This window comes from Podarcis bocagei (genome assembly GCF_964188305.1).
Source record: "Podarcis bocagei genome assembly, chromosome: 4".
In the NCBI taxonomy this organism is placed as follows: Eukaryota; Metazoa; Chordata; class Lepidosauria; order Squamata; family Lacertidae; genus Podarcis; species Podarcis bocagei.
In genome coordinates this window covers 96,369,037-96,389,817 of record NC_138128.1, presented here as the reverse complement: position 1 = coordinate 96,389,817, position 20,781 = coordinate 96,369,037, and the positions used below count along the sequence as shown (strand labels likewise).

General features: G+C 45.2%; 1 protein-coding gene across 1 annotated transcript in view; it reads left to right on the top strand.

The window, feature by feature from the left end:
- The window catches only part of VWF (von Willebrand factor), a 175,286-nt gene that overhangs the window by 88,749 nt on the left and 65,756 nt on the right, over positions 1-20,781 (top strand). The window contains exons 32-38 of the mRNA XM_081191447.1: positions 2,251-2,415; positions 3,269-3,312; positions 4,376-4,553; positions 5,542-5,762; positions 7,987-8,179; positions 8,818-9,159; positions 20,480-20,685. Coding sequence (XP_081047573.1) covers positions 2,251-2,415; positions 3,269-3,312; positions 4,376-4,553; positions 5,542-5,762; positions 7,987-8,179; positions 8,818-9,159; positions 20,480-20,685 — 1,349 coding nt within the window. The remainder of the gene's footprint in view (positions 1-2,250; positions 2,416-3,268; positions 3,313-4,375; positions 4,554-5,541; positions 5,763-7,986; positions 8,180-8,817; positions 9,160-20,479; positions 20,686-20,781) is intronic.

Sequence of the window (20,781 nt, the reverse complement as noted above, 5' to 3'; positions counted from 1 at the left end):
TCCGTGTATTCTTTGGTGTAAGGTTTGGCCTGTTTGTCCAATATAGAGAGCTGAAGGACACTGTTGGCATTTGATGGCATACACAATGTTAGACGATGAGCAATTAAATAGTCCCGAGATGGTATGTGTGATGTTGTTGGGGCCAGTAATGGTGTTGTCCGGGTGTATGTGGCAGCAAAGTTGGCATCTGGGTTTATTGCAGGCTCTGGTGCCAGTGTCTGTGTCTCTACAGACAGAGACTCTCACCTAAGAGATCTACAGCAAACTTTCTCAGAACTAAAATACCCAGCAGATGAAGTTAGACAACAGATCAACAGAGCCAGACTGATACCCAGAGAGAACTTGCTGCAAGACAGACCCAAAAAAGAAAATAACAGAACACCTCTAGTCATCACATACAGCTCCCAAGTTAAAACAGTACAACGCATCATCAGAGATCTACAACCTCTCCTGGACAATGACAGTTCTCTTTCTCAAGCTCTGGGAGGAAGACCTTTCATTGCCTACAGACAGCCACCCAATCTTAAACAACTCCTAACCCACAATAATACTACAACCAGACTTAACACAGACACTGGCACCAGAGCCTGCAATAAACCCAGATGCCAACTTTGCTGCCACATACACCCGGACAACACCATTACTGGCCCCAACAACATCACACATACCATCTCGGGACTATTTAATTGCTCATCGTCTAACATTGTGTATGCCATCAAATGCCAACAGTGTCCTTCAGCTCTCTATATTGGACAAACAGGCCAAACCTTACACCAAAGAATAAACGGACATAAATCTGACATCAAGAATCACAAAACAGAGAAACCAGTAGGAGAACACTTCAATCTCCCAGGACATTCTATACAAGATCTCAAAGTAGCTGTTTTACTACAAAGGAATTTCAGAAATAGACTGGAAAGAGAAGCTGCTGAATTACAACTCATTACCAAACTTAAAACCATGGAAAGACCTGGGCTGAACAAAGACATTGGATTCTTATCTCACTATACATGACTAAACCATTTCTCGCCTTCTCACCCCTTGCCTTTTCCTGTAAGACCTATTACAGTCGTTAAGAGTCGTCAACAGGCTCTCTCAGCTATCTGCCTACCTCCCATTCCCACCACCCTTCTGAGTAACACCCCTCCCCACCTTCTCACTATATAGAAGGATCTGGCAACTTCTGTTTCAGTGTATCTGAAGAAGTGTGCATGCACACGAAAGCTCATACCAAGAACTAACTTAGTTGGTCTTTAAGGTGCTACTGGAAGGAATTTTTTTATTTTGAGCATGTGAGTAGTCGCTTAGGCATTGGTTCCAGACTACCTGAACCTGCACAGTGGCAGGAACAGGACTGACATTGGGCACCACCATATGTTACCAAGGGAAAGCATCCTGGGGGAGCGAGAAGCTGGCTTTGATGTCACAACTCACCCTAGATGCTCCCAGGGGCTCTGGCCTGGCCCTAGCCGCTTGACAGGGTTCGGACAAAAGCAAGGCGAGCCCCTGGATTCCTTTAACGGAATTTCCTAGCAGCAGCGATAGAGGAGAAGGCACAGCCAACCACGTCCCCTCCCCAAAACATTGAACCAGTGCCTAACCCCCAACCTTACAAAGTTGTGACGATTTGCTACACAGTAGGCAAAAAACAAATGGCAACAGCCAATCAGTCAAATGGCAAAATTCCTAACGGGCCACTGTTCCAAGACAGACAACCCCTAGACATGCATAGCAAGGCCAAAGAACAGCCCTAAATATAGGGTGGGAGGGCAGGTTATCCGATGCACGTCGTGAGAAGAGACGCTCTCCAGCTACGTCCAGCCTCTTAAATAGCCCCTTGGCAGCCAGTAGACACCCAAACCAGCCAAATTTCAGCCCCAGGAACCGAGGGGCAACCAATGGTGTGTTGTGGCTATCCAGACAGTCCTGCTCCACAACAGGGAGGCAGTTTATGGTGATCTGACCGCAACACATGCCCTCCATGGAGGACACGGTTTATCTGACCCCATGCCATCTGAAGGCTGCACTGTATAGGGAAGTTTTTAAATGTTTAATGTTTTATTATATATGTTTTTATATATATTGCAAGCCGTTCAGAGTGGCTGGGGCAACCCAGTCAGATGAGTGGGGAATAATAATAATAATAATAATAATAATAATAATAATAATAATAATAAGTTAAAGAACTTCCGATGAAGCAAGTCCACCACCTTCTAAGGGTGTATTTCAATATGTCACACTTTTCCTTAGGGGTAGCATTGCTTCCCATTGGAGTTGGAGACAGATACGAGAAGGCACAACTGAGGACTTTAGCTGGGCCATCTGCCCCTGACAGGATAATCGAGCTACAACGCTTTGATGACCTTCCAACTCTGCTGGCATCGGGTGATACATTTTCCAGGAAACTTTGCACAGGTGAGCTTCAGAAAAACAAACCAAAAGAAAACAACATCACCACAACAAGATATATGAGGTGCACTCTTTGCTTCTTTAATGGCTTCCATTATTCTCAGAAATTGCCGCTCTCTTTTCATAAGCTAGAGGATCCTACTTTGTAGACGTTCTTCAAGTATGCCAGTTCATCACATAGTGAGAGATGAAGAACAAAACTTGTTAAGAAGAAATGGAGACTATGAGCTACGCATTGCCAACTCCCACCCCCACTCCCACCCTGGTTATTTATCTGCTTTGTAGCTTAAAACAAATTTTGTCAGAAAGCGAGAAACTTAGAAAGGTCCCGAGTCCAGTATAGGGTCAAGTTGGATGTGAATAGGGCCACTACTGGTAAGGGTGGACAAATCTGTTCTGTCTTAGTCTGTGGGCATCTTGAGGTCCATCCCATTCTGCTCCTTGGTAGGTTTTTTAGGATGATTCCATGACCATAAAAAAGGGAATCAACAGGGTTACACTCTCCATCCCTGTGCTGACCTACCATTCCTATTTAAGAAGGAAGAGGCTATATAGTCATCGGTTAGAATATATTTCGGGCTAATTTTCTTCTGAAGCTTGTATTTTATTTTATTTTTACAATACTTTTTATTGAATTTTGTGGCTATATCAAAATTGAGAACATAATAAAACTATGAGGAGCAAAACTTAAAACCCACAAAGGATGATTCCTCAGGATACTACAGCAACAATAACATATGTTGTGACACGTGGGCGATGCTGAAGCCCGTATTTTTTGAACCCACAGTTTAGTAGTCCTTAGCACCCTGTGTAAATGAGATACAATATTCTAAATGTGTAATGATTGCTTCTCTTTCAGAGCCTGTCTTAGAGTGCATAGATGAGGATGGGAATGTGAGGGCAGTAAGTAGATGCAGTATATGTTTATATTTACATTATATTTACATTTACATAACTTAAAGATACTATGTGGATGTCCAACTAATCAAATCAGCCTGCAAAGCCACTTGTCTTGGAGAACGTCTCTAGATGACTTCTGTTTTATGGGACTGGGTGTGTGGAAGCCTTTTAGGTTGATGGTGCTCAACCATGGAACGAGAGCTTATTATTATAGACTAATATATCAGAACTGCCAACATTAAGCAAAACATCAGGGGAGTGGTGAATGGATAGCCCCATGCCAAACATGGTGCCACCTAATGTGGCCCTTTCTTACCTGATATTTCTAGTAAATTTTAATCAAGGTGTAGTAAAAGGGACGATCTACTGTTTCACTCCTGATGTTTTCATGTTGGAAGAAGTAAGAGAGATCCTATGCTTTACTGTCATGTTTCTCTTTTGGATTTTGTACGATTATGCATGAACTCATATACTCTCATCGTAAAGTCCTTGCATAGGACCAAGTACCATTCTCATCAAGCACTGTATTCCATCATATTAATTGTTTCACATTTTGGCATGTCTTTCTTGCAGAGGGGACAATCCAGTCAGAGTTAAAGACAACTAAGTCCCATTGATCTTGGTGGAGCAAACGTATATACATTAAGGTTACCAGACATCTCCGTTTCCCAGGGACAGTCCCCAGATTTACAAATCAGTCCCCTGACAAAATCCATCTATTTATTACGAAGTTGAAAAGTGTCCTCGGATTCATTGAAAAAAATCTGGTAGCATTACCATGCTTAATTCTCCTATTGAAATCAGTGGGTGTTTATAACACTGACTTTGGCTGGTTCACGTCCAAGTGTTTCTCTACATCATTCATATTTTTGCACACATAAAAAACCCCCTGTTCCTTTCTTTTATTTAATTGTCCAAGGCTATTTTAGCAGCCAAAGGAGAGTATCATCTTGCTTGCTAGATTTAGACTGTAGATCAGTCTGGTGGCTACTTACCAAATGCTCTTCAATTGTTATCATTTAAACATAGAATCCTATTTTAACTTCAGTATGTTGTTTTTGCTCAGCCTGGTGACAAATGGACATTGCTGGATCAATGTCACACTGTGACATGCTTCCCGGGTGGCCGCACAGCTCTGGAGAGCCATGGAATTAATTGTGAGAAGATGCCCAGACCAACATGTCGCAACAGTCTCCCTGCTATTAAAGTAGAGGAAACATGCGGCTGCCGTTGGGTGTGTCCATGTGAGTAGGTTGTTCTGCTGCCTTTTCATCCTCCCTCAGGTGTGATCGGTACTTGACAGAGTGAATGAGGGCAGTTTAAGAAACAGGCAGGAGAGTTTCAGCTTACCTGACCTTAACACATAGAGCGAAGCAACACATCTTTACAAATGATCAGTTAAATTAGACTCTATATGTCTATAAGTAGAGGATACGTGTGAAAGCAGGTAGCCTGGAAGAAAGCTGAAAGTGGCGCTAGGAAGGCGTGGGTTGGCAGGTCGAAAACTGCTCACTTTCAGGAGCCGGGCTGTAGACAGCAGCTTTCTCTCAACCATTGCCACCTGCAATTGTGGTACTAAAGCGCATTAGAGGACTGGCACAGTGGGATAGAGAGCAAGGCACCAGAATCCAACCGCTCAGTTTCGCCTGTTGCTTTGCCTGTCAACAAAGAGAAGATTCAGGGAGGTAGCCGTGTTGGTCTGACACAGTCGAAATAAACAAACAAATTAAATAATTGCCCAGTAGCACCTTAGAGAGCAACTAAGTTTGTTCTGGGTATAAGCTTTCGTGTGCATGCACACTTCTTTAGATACCTTCAGAGAGGCTATTTGAAGAAGTGTACATGCACACGAAAGTGTATACAGTAATACCTCCACAAACATCCGCCTCGTCTAGCGTCCATTCTGGTGAACGTCCGCAGCAAACCCAGAAGCACCAGAACGGGTTACTTCTGGGTTTGCCGCTTGCGCATGTGCAGAAGCACAAACTGCTCTGTGCATGTGCGCAGACGCAGCACTTTGCCTTGCGTCCTTTTTGGCTAGCAGCCGGGGCTCTGGAACGGATCCCAGTCGCAAAACAAGGTACGACTGTACCCAGAACAAACTTAGTTGGTCTCTAAGGTGCTACTGGACAATTTTTTTTATTTTTTTATTTATTTCTACAAAGAGAAGGTTTGCTTAAAATGATCAGGTCCCCTGATGGTCGTTTTTGTTTTCTTCCTGCCGCTTTACAGGCACATGCATGGGAAGTTCAACCAGGCATATTGTCACCTTCGATGGACTGGATTTCAAACTGACAGGCAATTGTTCCTACACATTGTTTGAAGACAAAGAACATGATATTGAGGTTGTTCTTCGCAACAGGCCCTGCAGTCTAACCCCAAGATTCAATTGCATGAATGCCATGGCGATCACATACAAGGGCTCGTCTGTGCTGCTCTTCAGCAACATGACGGTAAGCCATTGTAGTGGGAATGATGCTTGACTGGGGACTAGATAAGCAGCTTAGAGTTGTGGTATAGCCAATGAAAAAGAAACGAGCTTGGGGATGGTGTTCAACTAAGGTTTACTCAAGGTAGACCCATTGAAATTAATGGACCTAGTCACATTCCTTCATGCCACTGGGTCTACTTTGAGTATACTTTAGCTGAATACAACCATGAATCTTGCAGCTGGCTAGAAGGAACCTTCGAAGATCTCCACCTTATTGAAATAAAATGGCAGTTGGTTTCCAAACATTTGATGAAGAGGATCGCCCTCCACTTGGGAAGCCTAGTGCCAAAACAATACCTCAAGACGCAGCTGAACCTAAGCCAAAAAAACGGGTAAAGTCACCCAAAGTGGCATTTCGGTTGACCATCTTGATTCAAAATGGCAGCCAGTGTCCCAACAAACACTGCTACCCCCACTTCCAGAACACCCTTGCCAAATTTAGCTGTGATCTCTCAAGAGTTGGCCTAACCTATGGAGAACAAAGAGATGGACAGACAGACAAATCATTTCCCAAAATATATAGTATATGTAAAAACCAGTTCCCAGTGTTCCATCTCTTTCCAGTGTCACCCAAAGCAGAACCCGGGACTGAGCTATGCTTACAAGAGCAGTCTTGATTCTCAGCGGCTGAAACCAGGGCCATCTTTTCCTAGGGGTGCAAGGGGTGTGGGGCACCCGGGTGCCGAATTCTGGGGGGCGCTAGGCGCCCACCGCTGAAGCCACCTAAGCTCTTAACTATCTACCTGTTATGAAATAATAATTTTGATCAAGCTAGAAAAACAAAATACATGTATACCTAGGTATTACCGAAATGTATACCTACTGTTTCACTAAAGGGCATTCAACTTTGTGCGCTCATTTACCAAAGACGCGCTGCACCAGCAGCGGTGCTTGTCATTCACAACAGCGGCGTTTGACTCAGCGATGACGCTTGTCATTCTGAACAGCGCTGCGCGCACAAAATTAAATCTTACATTATGTTACAAATTGTATTGACCTGCTATGCGGCAGCTGCGGCAGCGGCACCTTTGACACAACCGATGTTTCTCCTAAGTAGGTGCCTAAACAATACTTAGAAGTTTCAGTGTGGTGGTGTTGTATACTTCAGTATAAGTGTATTGTAAATAAATGAGCAAATAAAAAAGTTTGTTTCTTTTTCCTCCCTTCTTTCACAAACAAGAGATAAGGCGTAAGCGTAGTGTCTGACATAAGCATAATAAAAGTTAATTTGGGGTCTGAACTAAATTTGGGGGTGCTGGGTGGATCTTTGCACCCCAGTGGCGCATATTCTAAAGACTGCACTGGCTGAGATCTCGGGGGAGTGGAGAATGTATAGCCCCCATCCCAAATGTGGTGGCCACCTAATGTAGCCCTTTCCTGTCCCCCCAAATGAGTCAGTCATTTACCTTAATCATCCAGTGCTTTACCAGTTGCACTGGTTCCTGGTGGAGTATAGGGTCAGGTTCAAGCTGCTGGTCTTGACCTTTAAAGCCCTTTGTGGCTTAGGGCCCTCATATTTACAGAACAGCCTCTCCTGGTATGCCCCGCAGAGGACCTTAAGGTCCATGAATAACCATAGTTTAGAGGTCCCAGGCTCTAAGGAAGTCAGACTATCCTTCACCAGGGCCAGGGCCTTTTCAGTGATGGCTCCGACGTGGTGGAATGCTCTGTCTAATGAGACAAGGGCCCTTCAGGATTTAACCTCCTTCTGACAGGCCTATAAGACAGAACTATTCCGCCTGGCCTTTAATTTGAATTCAGCCTGATCTTTTATTTCCCTTCTCTTCCCTCCTTCTCCCCTTTTATGAAGATTACCTGCTCTGAGATCCCACAGCTAATTCTCCCCTGGCCTCCTCGCTGGCCCAAGTAGGACCAATTCAGCCAGCTAGCCCTGGGGATTATCTAATGCTTATTTCCCCTAAATTGATTTCTGAATTTTGAATTTTATTGTTATGCATGTTTTTATACTGTATTTTATGCTGCTTTTACAATTAAGTGTTTTAAATTTATTGTTAGCCGCCCTTAGCTCAGTTTTTGAACCGGGAAGAGCGGGGTATAAAAATTATTATTATTATTATTATTATTATTATTATTATTATTATTATTAATCATCTACATTACCCTCAAAGCAATTCACAACAATGCATGGAAACAACAAGAAGCTTTTCTCAATTTTTTCTAAACAGGTTGCTGTGAATGGCAAAACAACTAATGTTCCTTATGCCGACGGTCATGTTGCAGTCAATGTCTATGGAGCAATAATGCACGAAATCCGGTTCTCTCTTCTGGGTCACATCCTCTCCTTCACACCAAGCAACAATGAATTTACTTTACAACTTAGCCCAAAGAGCTTCGCTTCAGAAACGCATGGCCTTTGTGGTATGTTAGAAAATTTGCACTTTGGGTGGTTTTCAGGTAGTTATCCGGTAAGGGTTTTTAGTGTTTTAAATGGTGGGCGAGCAAATCATATCAACTCAGCTCGGGCTTTTCCAGGGGAAGCACTGGGGCAAAACAAGAACAACAAGAATTAATTATTTATATACCGCCCATCTGACTGGATTGCCCCAGCCACTCTGGGCAGCTCCCAACAAAAATAATAAAAACACAACACAAGATCAGAACAAAAAACACTCGGACATGCAGCTTCAAAGCCCAGACCTTTGCCTAGAAGTCTGGATGAGCCCTCTCTAGAAATAGTGTGCATTGGAGCTGGCATAAACCAACTCTCGCCATTCTCAGAAACCTTCTAAGAGCTTTTGATTAGAACTCTGTCTGCCGCTCACCTAAAGTACAGAAAATGTGTAGGGAGTGTAGCATTAGGTGAAGCAAATTTGAAGGGTCCTCTTCAGGTGAAATGGCTGTAGCAATTTTGAGATGGGCCTAACATAGTTTTGGTAGGATTAGCAAACATTTTCAAGTATGGGTCTTATACATATTCTGAGCTCAGTTCCCTGTTGGAGATAACTAACTTCTAAAGCTAAGATACTATAAAATTCTCTTCTGTGCCTCTCCTGTAGGGATCTGTGACCAAAACAGTGGCAATGACTTGGTGTTAAGAAATGGCTCCTTTACATCCGACAGCAGCCTCTTCATTGAAGAATGGACAGTGAAGCAGCCAGGGGAGATCTGTGAGGTGAACAGAGCTGGCCAATGCGTTGGCCATGCCACGACAAAGTGCAGCATCTTGCTGTCTCCTCAGTTTTACGAATGTCACCAAATCATCCCTCCAAACTTGTACTATGCAGCTTGTGAAGAAAACAACTGCTATGGTGATGAAATATGTGAGATCATATCTTCCTACGCACACCTCTGCAGGATGCAAAGGATCTGTGTGGATTGGAGATCGCCAGAGTTTTGTGGTAAGGATTTCACTGCTTCTTATAGAAATACAATCTTCAGTAATCCAACTTGGTCTTTGAGCTGCCTCAAATTTCAGAACACAATATTTAAGCCTTGGAGGTGGGGGTGGGAAAGAGAAGGTTGGCCATTCCCCCCCACCCGCCTTGACTACCAGCAAAGACAACATAGTCACATGTATGATAGACACACTGGTGTGAAATGTATACCTTTTAATTTAGACTGTTGTCCTCCCTGCTTATAACTGATTTTGATTTTGCTGCCTCCCAGCAGTAACCATGCAAATATGTCTACAAGTTCATAAGCAGGGTGTGAAGAAAGTAGCCCTCCACTCTGGTTTCTTCCCAGCTTTTGAAGTTCAGAGAAATACTACTTTGGACATGGAGGCTGGTTTTGTTTTATTTCTATTATTAAACCATCCTCACTGATAGCTGTGGTTAGATTGGATGTTTACACTGACTGTGGTAACTCCTTTACAAAGATGACTAAGGGTGAAACTAAATACAATTAAATACATGCAATTAACCGTGGTGAGAATTGCTCTTTGAAATTCAGTTGGAGGTTTGGTAAGCCACACCTAGATTCGGATCCTCCCACACTTTCTCTTTGCTGGGGCAGAGAGAGCTCCGTTTTTCTCGAGTTGACCCTTCCCCTTCCCGCTCCAATGGAGTCAACCATCATGGGCTCTCCAGTCTTGATTGGGACCTACACCTATTGCCAATCAACTTCATTGGGTTATTCTGAATCCTATTATTATGAGGAAAGGAGAATGCTTTCTGTTCACTCTTCCCATCTCACTCATATTTTGCTATCTCTAGCCTATCCAGCCTCTTTATGTTTCAACCTTTTCTCATAGAGAGGGTGCTCCAACCCTTTGCTCAGTTTTGCGGACTTATGTGGGAAATACATGTGATTGCCACTGGCAGTGGCAAAGCTTCATGCTCTGGCACCGGGGGGTGGAGAGCAGGAGGGAGCAGGGCTGGCGCGCATCCCGGGGGTGTGGCACGCCACCTGCGGGGGCATGGCGCCCAGCGCAGGCGGGGGAGGCAGCCGTGATGGCACCCCACCAGGATCACGCTGCCGCGGGCAGTGCACTCCCCCCACACTCCTCTTCCTCCGCTAGTGGCCATTGGTAGTCTAATTTGACACCAAGCTCTCCTTTCTAAGGCTAGAAGATGGTTGTTGAGCTTTCGCCCCGGTTAGTTGAAAACGGCTGGTCGTGGTATCATCTCACATTTGCTCTAGAGGGGGTGAGCCAGGAAATGTAACGAACCTTTCCTCTTCAGAGGCAGCATACCTTGGAATACTTAAGGGAGAACAGTTGTCCATGCTTTATTTATTGACTTCTCAGAGACGTATTTCATTGTTGGAAACAGGATGATTGACTAAGTGGACCTGTGATCTTGCAAGACTCTTCTTATGTTCCAGTTTCAAAAATCCATTTGGTCTGAGCAGGTCTTAAGTATATCCGGCGCCGTGGTGCAAAGATCCCTCCGGCGCAACCCCCCCCCCGGTTTCTTAGAGTTCCCAGCCTTTTTATGGCACTGCCAGAAGCTTTGCAGGGCTGGAGGAGGCGGGCAGTGGCTGGAAGGGGCTCCTCCAGTGGAGAAGAGGTGGAGGCTCCTGTGCGGTGCTGCTTCAGCGAGGCGGGTGAGGGCAGCAAGCTGATGCCGGGAGGTGCTGCGCCCAGCCTCCATCTCTTCCCTGGTGCCCTCCAGAACTTGGCGCCCTGGCACTCTGCACCACTTGCCTCTATGGGCAAGACGCCCCTGGGCCTGAGATGCCACTAAATACTGTATTTTTCGCTCTATAAGACACACTTTTCCCCTTCAAAAATTAAGGGGAAATGTGTGTGTGTGTCTTATGGAGCAGATGCAGGCTCCTTGGCTTCAGCGATAGCAATGCAAAGCCTTCGAAGCACAGAGGGAGAGCTCCCCCCGCACTTCAGAGGCTTCGCGTTGCTTTCGCTGAAGCCGCCTGAAGCCCCCAGGGCGCAGCGAGAGTTCGCCCTTCGCCTTGGGGGCTTCAGGCAGCTATCCGCAAGCCTTCGGAGCGCAGCAGGAGTTCCCGCTGTGCTTCGAAGGCTTGCGGATAGCCACCTGAAGCCTGGAGAGCGAGAGGGGTCGGTGCACACCGATCACTCTCACTCTCCAGGCTTCGCTTCACTGGAGAGGCGCTGCACAATTTTCCCTTTCTGCGAAGCGGGAGGAGAAATGGAAGGGGCTCCGTTTCTCCTGCTGCTTCGCTGAAGGGGTGCTGAGCAGAGAGGGGGAGAATTATTTTTTCCCCTTTTCTCCCCCTCCTATGGTCCGGTGCGTCCTATAGAGCGAAAATACGGTAAAAAGTGCCTATCTTCAACAGGAAATTAAGTATCTTTTACATCACTTTCAGTTTTCTTAAAAACAATAGGCTGTCTCCAAGACAAATCTTGGATATGAATTTTGAATATGCCATGACTCTCTTGTCTACTGTTAACTCCCACTGCTCTACTGATCTGCCCTCTTTCTCCCTAGAAGGACACAGTGAAAGGTGTTCCCCTGTACAGTATTGCTCTTTTCCCTCTCACTCTTTATAATATTCCTCTGTTACTCAGCCACACAAGCCTGCACATAAAATAACCACTGCCTGAAAGGTTGGTGCAACCACAACAAAAGGTGCAGTCTAGTCTCCACCTTGCAAGTATATGAAGAAGGCATCTCTCTGTGTTTTGGGTGGTTTCATTTGTCCTGCAGAGAAGAAATTGAAGCGGAATTTAGGCAGAATGAAATAGATTTCAGTTCTTAGAGAACTGCACAAGACATATTTGAGAATACACTGTTATTGTAGCCTAGTGTTTTCAGAAACTACCTACTGCAAATACTCCATAAGGAATAATCTGAGGAGAGAGAGAGAGAGAGAGAGAGAGAGAGAGAGAGAGAGAGAGAGAGAGAGAAAGCACTGCCTGCCATTTCCTGGATTTAGTGAGAAAGCCAGTTTTCCCGTCATAGCATCCAAGGCTCAGGCATTTTAATAACCTCTCTGAATTCCTCAGATTCTCAGCTTGTGACATAGCCACATACAGCCAAAGAACTCCCCAATTTAACTACCAGTTCGCATAAAGTAGTCTTTGGTGTATTAACAATGGCATCTTCTTTCCCTGTTTCTTAGGAGCAGGTGCATGTCTTAGGGTGTCCAGGAATAGCATTGTCAATTACAAGGACATTGTGCAGAATACACAAATGACTCAGTGGACAGCATTGCTTAATCACTATAACACTGCAGACCAATAAAAATACGTATAGGTTTACCAAACCTAATTTAACCTACTTCTGCAGAGCTCTGTTTGAGAACTAGTTAATTCCTGGAGCTGCAATGTAATTCTTCATGGAGCTCCCCCCAGGTTGCGGTGCTGCTGTTGCATTTGTTGTCACACCCCTTAAGGCCAGGGAGAAGAAGGGATCTTAATGGTGGGTGGGTAGATGGAAAGCAGGGGTTTGCAACTGTCCTTATTCATAAGGCAAATGGTTTGTTGTTGTTTAGTCGTTTAGTTGTGTCTGACTCTTTGTGACCCCCTGGACCAGAGCACGCCAGGCACTCCTGTCTTCCACTGCCTCCCGCAGTTTAGTCAAACTCATGCTGGTAGCTTCGAGAACACTATCCAACCATCTTGTCCTCTGTCGTCCCCTTCTCCTTGTGCCCTCCATCTTTCCCAACATCAGGGTCTTTTCCAGGGAGTCTTCTTTTCTCATGAGGTGGCCAAAGTACTGGAGCCTCAGCTTCACGATCTGTCCTTCCAGTGAGCACTCAGGGCTGATTCCCTTAAGAATGGATAGGTTTGATCTTCTTGCAGTCCATGGGACTCTCAAGAGTCTCCTCCAGCACCATAATTCAAAAGCATCAATTCTTTGTCAATCAGCCTTCTTTATGGTCCAGCTCTCACTTCCATACATCACTACTGGGAAAACCATAGCTTTAACTATACGGACCTTTGTTGGCAAGGTGATGTCTCTGCTATTTAAGATGCAGAGTTTGTCATTGCTTTTCTCCCAAGAAGCAGGCGTCTTTTAATTTCGTCGCTGCTCTTACCATCTGCAGTGATCATGGAGCCCAAGAAAGTAAAATCTCTCACTGTCTCCATTTCTTCCCCTTCTATTTGCCAGGAGGCAATGGGCCCAGTGGCCATGATCTTCGTTTTTTTGATGTTGAGCTTCAAACCATATTTTGCGCTCTCCTCTTTCACCCTCATTAAAAGGTTTTTTTAATTCCTCCTTACTTTCTGCCATCAAGGTTGTGTCATCTGCATATCTGAGGTTGTTGATATTTCTTCCGGCAATCTTAATTCCGGCTAGGGATTCATCCAGCCCAGCCTTTCGCATGATGAATTCTGCATATAAGTTAAATAAGCAGGGAGACAAGATACAGCCTTGTCGTACTCTTTTCCCAATTTTGAACCAATCAGTTGTTCCATATCCAGTTCTAACTGTAGCTTCTTGTCCCACACAGAGATTTCGCAGGAGACAGATGAGGTGATCAAGCACTCCCATTTCTTTAAGAACATGCCATAGTTTGCTGTCGTCGACACAGTCAAAGGCTTTTGCATAGTCAATGAAGCAGAAGTAATGTCTTTCTGGAACTCTCTAGCTTTCTCGATAATCCAGCACATGTTCGCAATTTGGTCTCTGGTTCCTCTGCCCCTTCTAAATCCAGCTTGCACTTCTGGGAGTTCTCGGTCCACATACTGCTTTAGCCTTTCTTGTAGAATTTTAAGCATAACCTTGCTAGCGTGTGAAATGAGTGCAATTGTGCGGTAGTTGGAGCATTCTTTGGCACTGCCCTTCTTTGGGATTGGGATGTAGATTGATCTTCAAATGGTTTACTTTACAACATTTTTCTGGGTGTCCTGATATTAGGGCTACCTGGGCTTGAACGAGAAACTATATGGGCTGTATCTGGAACCTGGCCCAATGAGTATCTGGGACCGTGTGTGTGTGCAGGAGTTGGAGATCTCTTTTGAACAGGAGTCGGTGATGCTAGCTTCAACAACTGGTCAGCAGCATGAAGCCTGTGTACTGACCAGGCCTTCATTTCTGCCCTTGCCTGGTCAACAGGCCAGTAACTTTTGCCTGTTGCACCTCAGGTTCTAGCCCCTTGATTCTTCAGCTCCAGCCACTGACCACAGGGTTTCTGAGCTAGAGAACATAGCACCCAGGTTCAGATTTAGGATCACCTGCCTTCCCCTCTTGGCCCTGATTCGTGAGTTTGACAATGATTGGACCTCTGGTGTTGATTTGCAGTGAATTTTCCACTGCCTCCCTCAACAGTTGGACAATGTGCAATTTGTATCTCCTCTTTCCCACCAGCCTAATTTCTACACTGGCCCATTGTTAAAGGTAAAGGGACCCCTGACAGCTAAGTCCAGTCGTGAACAACTCTGGGGTTGCAGAGCTCATCTCGCTTTAAAGGCCAAGGGAGCCGGCCTTTGTCCGCTCCGCAGACAGTTTTTCTGGGTCATGACTAAGCCGCTTCTGGAGCAACAGAACAGCAGCACCAGAGCAGCACATGGAAACGCCGTTTACCTTCCCACCAGAGTGGTACCTATTAATCTACTTGCACTTTTTGACATGCTTTCGAACTGCTAAGTTGGCAGGAGCTGGGACCGAGAAACGGGAGCTCACCGCGTTGTGGGGATTCAAACCGCCGACCTTTAGATCAGCAAGCCCAAGAGGCTCAGTGGTTTAGACCACAGCACCACCCGCAGCCCATTGTTATTGACTCATAATGTGAAGGTTGCCCAATGTCTGAGCCTCTCTGCTTAAATGTTGATTGTGCTGAGAGCCAACTGATCTTCTCTAATCCTTTTCTGAAGTCTATCGATCACATTTTGTGTTGGAATCCACTTTGGGACCACATCTGAAGTGAAAAGCAGTCTACAACTTTAATAAATGAATATAAAATTAAATAGTTTTATAGTGAATTGATAAGTTAAGCTAAGTGTGCATTGTGTTGGGAAATAGTTATGTCATGCTAAATCTACTGTCAGTCAGTTTCATTGGTTGACACTAAGTTACAATACAGTGGTGCCCCGCAAGACGAATGCCTCGCAAGACGGAAAACTCGCTAGACGAAAGAGTTTTCCGTTTTGGAGGTGCTTTGCAAAACGAATTTCCTATGGGCTTGCTTCGCAAGACGACAATGTCTTGCGAGTTCCTGCTGGTTTTTTCCCCTTCCCCCCCTTTTTCTAAGCCGCTAAGCCGCTTATCAGCTGATCCGATCAGCAGATAAGCTGCTAAAAGCCGCTAAAAGCTGCTAAAAGCCGCTAATAGCGCTAATAGCGCTAATCCGCTAATCCTTCAATGGGCTTGCTTCGCAAGACGAAAAAACCGCTAGACGAAGAGAATCACAGAACGGATTCTTTTCGTCTTGCGAGGCACCACTGTATTGGTGGGGGGAAGGGAATCTCTCGCGTACTGTTCATAATTTTGTTTTCTAAACAGACTGATATATCTGAACAGCTCACTGTGGGAAGTAATACTATTACTTAATATAATTTTGTTTAAACTTTTATTTCATAAAATATATATATCGCTTGATCGTAAAAAACCTCAAAGCAGTTTACATTTTGATAATGCAATAAAACAGAGAAAAAATCACAACCCTACTTTAAAACATAATAAAGAAAAAAAAATTACCTCAACTTTCTGAACATCTGGGAAGGCTTGTCTAAACAGGAATGTTTTTAGCAGGTGCCGAAAAGAGTAGAGTGAAGGCACCTGCTTCATCTCAATTGGCAGGGAGTTCCAAAGTTGTAGGCACTGCCACAAAAAATGATCAAGTTTTTACAAGTGCAGAAAACAGGTATTATGTGGCATCTGTGGCAGTTCCAATTCTGCCGACTGAAGCGGTCCAGTGGGCACATGTGGGGCAAGGCGAGATGATAGGTGTTAAGTTGTGGGTGAACTTATCAGAAGACACAGCGATTCTTCAAACAGCTCTTGTTTATTCACAGGCCAGAACAGAACTGAACCGAAGGGTTCAGTCAGCCTGCTTATATAGAGCTCCAGTACAACGTAACTGTAACAACTTTCTAAAACTATCCAATCACTGAACGTCACTTTCAATCTCTTATTTGCATAACTATCTACAGTATCCCCCTGCTGGCCCAGGGTGAGAACTTCAGTACATAACAATAGGTAAACTGGTTTGAAGAATTTTCTATACAAATAGTAACACTTTGAACTTGGCCCGGCAGCAAATGAGCAAGCAGTGCAGATCTCTGAGCATGGGTCTTATATACTGACAAGGCCTCACTCCTGTCAGCAATTGTGCTGCAGCAGTCTGCACCAACTGCATCTTCTGGATCAATCACAAGGAAAGCCCCACATGAGAGGCTTTGTGCCTCCATTTTGATGCAAGCGTTACAAATAATACCTCCGACTTTTATAGCCATGAACGTATTTTAAGGACCTGATCTGGAGCTAAAAAGAAAGCAATGTTGCTGCGCAGTTAAGTAAATACAAAAGTATGATGTAATCTATGAGCACCATGCCTTGCAACGCACAAGTTGCAGATGGATGCTGATGGTGTTTAGGAAAATGTTCTCATTTGTGAACATGACCTCACTGTCTGTGGAAAGGAGAGGGCATTGTAAAACTAAAAATAAATTAATCCTTGGCTAGTTACTTGTAGTAATGGATGTGAACAAGCAATGCATGCCTGCGGCAAGAAATAGCCAGGGAATACATTTACAGTCCACCTGCCACCCGACCCCAAAGGCAACAGCTTTCATAAGGTCCAAATTATATGTGCTATGGGGTGAGATGAGCCTACCTGTAGGGACTCGGGTGGCACTGTGGTCTAAACCACTGAGCCTCTTGGGCTTGCCAATCAGATGGTCAGTGGTTCGAATCCCCATGACAAGGTGAGCTCCCGTTGCTCTATCCCAGCTCCTGCCAACCTAGCAGTTCGAAAGCACACCGTGCAAGTAGATAAATAGATACCACTCTGGTAGGAAGGTAAACGGTGTTTCCGTTCACTCTGGTTTCCATCACAGTGTTGTGTTGCACCAGAAGCGGTTTAGTCATGCTGGCCACATGACCTGGAAAGCTGTCTGCGGACAAACGCCAGCTCCCTTGGTCTGAAAGCGAGATGAGCTCCACAACCCCATAGTTGCCTCTGACTGGACTTAACCGTCCAGGGGTCCTTTACCTTTCTCTTTCCCTTGTACGTAGTTGACAAATGTGTGACACGACATGGTGTTATGTCACCCTTTTCCAATGACTGCTCTGTTCTAAGGTTGGCTTGGGCTATGATGGGGGAAAGGGGGTAGGGGGTAGGGAAGGAGAACTTGGGGGGAGTTTGGAGAAGCAAAATGGTTCTTTCATCCAAAGGAGGTGGTAACAGGATTCTTGCACTCAGCTCATGGTGCACCAGTGCCAATGGCAGCTACCATGATGACAGCAATGACTTTCCACCATGACCCTCCCTGGGTTACACATAATTTTGTTTCATTCTTGAATAGCCGGTGATGATCCTGTCCAGTGTATGAAAGAATGATACATGGGATAGGAAAAGTTCTGGGTTATGTTTGTCCTGAAGTCTCATAAAACTTGTAATAGTCACTTAAATAAATGAGAGAGCAGGCTCAGCAGCTACAAAGCCAACTTTCTGGCAGGGCTTTCGATAAAGATGTCTCTGTGATATATATTTTTCCCTGCTTTAAGATGCTACAAGGGTAACACCTTCATTAAAGTCCGCTGCAGTTGCTTTACTAATATCATTCAAGCACAAACGCGAACATATTTTAAATACACTACAGGTCGATCGAGGGCCCCGTCTTTGAATCTTTCCTGCATAGGAATTGAGATGTCAAAGACCCTTTGCCAAAATGCAAAGGCAGAAGGAGAAGGGAGGACAAAGTTTGTCTGATGACCTGAATTGTCACAGTGATGTGCAGCCTGAAAAGTTAACTGCGGCACCTTGGAGCAGTCTCTGACTTGGAGTGCCACAAAATTTGAATTTTGCCCAAATTTCCACTTTTGCCATTTTGAACTCTTAAGTATCAAAGTTTGCTTTAAATGCCAATTCTGCATTCAAAATTTGAGTGCTTTAGATTTGTTGGTATGCATTGATTTCACTTCTCTTAACTTTGAGCTACCGTATTTTTTGCCCTATAGGACACACTTTTCCCCCTCCAAAAATGAAGGGGAAATGTGTGTGCGTCCTATGGGGCAAATGCAGGCTTTCACTGAAGCCTGGAGAGTGAGAGGGGTCGGTGCGCACCGACCCCTCTCACTCTCCAGGCTTCAGGAAGCTATCCGCAAGCCTTGGGAGCCCACGGGAGTTCCTGCGGGGCTCCCAAGGCTTGCACACAGCAGCCTGCAGCCCGAATACCCGGGGAGCGCAGCGAAGCGCGCCCCAGGCTTCGGGCAGATATCCACAAGCTGTGGGAGGCCGGTGGGAAGTCGCGCCGGTCTCCCAAGGCTTGCGGAGAGCTGCCTGCATCCCTAAGCCGGGCTTTGGGCAGATATCCGCAAGCCTGGGGAGACCGGCGCGACTTCCTGCCAGGCTCCCTAGACTTGCGGATAGCAGCCTGTTCTGGGGGCTGGGGTCGGGGAAAGCTCGGGCTTCCCCTGCCCCAGCCCCACGCCTGGGGGGGAAAATAATTTTTTTCTTTATTTCCCCCCCCAAAAAAAATACCTAGGTGCGCCCTATGGGCCGGTGCGCCCTATGGGGCGAAAAATACAGTACTTCCTGTTGGAGGCAGTACGCCTCTGAATACCAGTTTCTGGGATTCCCAACTGGGCGAAGGGCTGTTGTCTTGCTGGCAGGCTTCCCACGGGCATCACACCCTGTTCTCCCCGGGAGAGCAGGATTCTGGGCTAGGCTGTTCTTTGGTCTGATCCAGCAGGGCAACTTTTAGGGTTCTGCGATCCTGTATTTGATTTGAAGTGTATTGCATTATGCAGGTCACAATATTAATGTAAATAAGATCTCTAACAAGCTCTGCTTATGTTCACGTCTGCACAGAAAATCCCTCTCATCAAAAACAAGAGAAGATCTTCAGTTGGTCAGCTTCACTGAAGGCTGTCAAAATCTACTTTAGAAAAACGCAATACAGGGAATGATTGAGGTGTGCTTCATTCGTGTAGCTAAGGGTCAGAATAGGCTTTTTTATAGAGAGTGAGGAGGACTCTCATTCCATTTCCCTGATTTAAATTACCTCTCTTGAAGCTGATATTAGCCTTCACAGAGGGAGGGGCGGGATGCAAGCCCAATACGATACCTAGCATCCCCCACTTCCCAATGGCAGGGCTACTGATAACTATAGAGGAGGTTATTAGTCAATAGCCCCTAAACTAGCAAGAATATGCATTGTTGGATTTTGATGGCAATCTCCCATGAAAGTAAGTGTGGAATGGGTGTTCTGTGAGCCCTTGTAGATTTCTAGATTCCACTCACAATGGAGTCTGGAGAGAGAGAGAGAGAGAGAGAGAGAGAGAGAGAGAGAGAGAGAGAGAGAAAGCATTCTGAAATGGCATTTCCCGTCTGCACATAGCCAGCTTTGCTACCTCAAGATCCCCAGCACTCAGTCTACAGCATGCGTAGACCAGCCCCTATTGACTGAGCTTGAAAGAATTGCTGTGAGACATGGGGATGCTCCAGAAGCACACATTCCATAGTAAACACCCCCTGGAGCACTCTAAATGCCCGCATGTGAACCATGTGTGCCAAAGGCTGACATCCATTTGCTTGAAAAAATGGCATGCTGTCCAGTGCTGACAACATTTTTATAGTTGGCATCAAAAAGTAACCGCAATAAAGACTTCAGAAAGTGCCCTCCTCCTCCTCCTCCTCCTCCTCCTCCTCCTCCTCCTCCTCCTCCTCCTCCTTCTTCTTCTTCTTCTTCTTCTTCTTCTTCTTCTTCTCCTCCTTCTTCTTCTCCTTCTCCTTCTCCTTCTCCTCCTCCTTCTTCTGTATTTTAACATTCAATGTGCCCAACTGAAATCTGAAATGGCACTCTTGGCATTTCCCAGCTATGTCAGGAAATGCTTGATATTTCACTATGTTTTTATATATGCTGTAAGCCGCCCAGAGTGGCTGGGGAAACCCAGCTAGATGGCTGGGGTATACATAACAAAATTATTATTAATAATATTTATTTATCAAATTGAATTGAATTGCAGTTAACTTAGATTTTTCTCACCCTAGTCCAAGCATTCAGGATGGATTTAAGTTTGACTGTTTTTATTTTGTATTGCATCTGCATTGCAGACAAATAATAATTTTTATTTATTTGTTTACTTACCATTTCGTTTATTTCCTTGTGTCTGGTGTTCTTAACAGCTATGGAATGTCCAGTCTCGATGAGGTATGGCTACTGTCAAGGAGGCTGCATAAAGCACTGTGGGAATGGTACCAACACAGAAATCTGCATGGATTATCCCACAGAAGGCTGTTTCTGCCCACAGGGACAAGTGACCCTGGATGGCAGGTGCGTTCACGAAGAAGAATGCACCCAGTGCATCAGTGAGGATGGGACACGCCACCAGGTAGATCTCTAGTTATTGCGTAGCGCTTCTGAATCTTGGCTGGCTCTGACGGATGTTTTCCAGGGAGATCGTTCTTAGGTTCCAGCTGACTTAAGG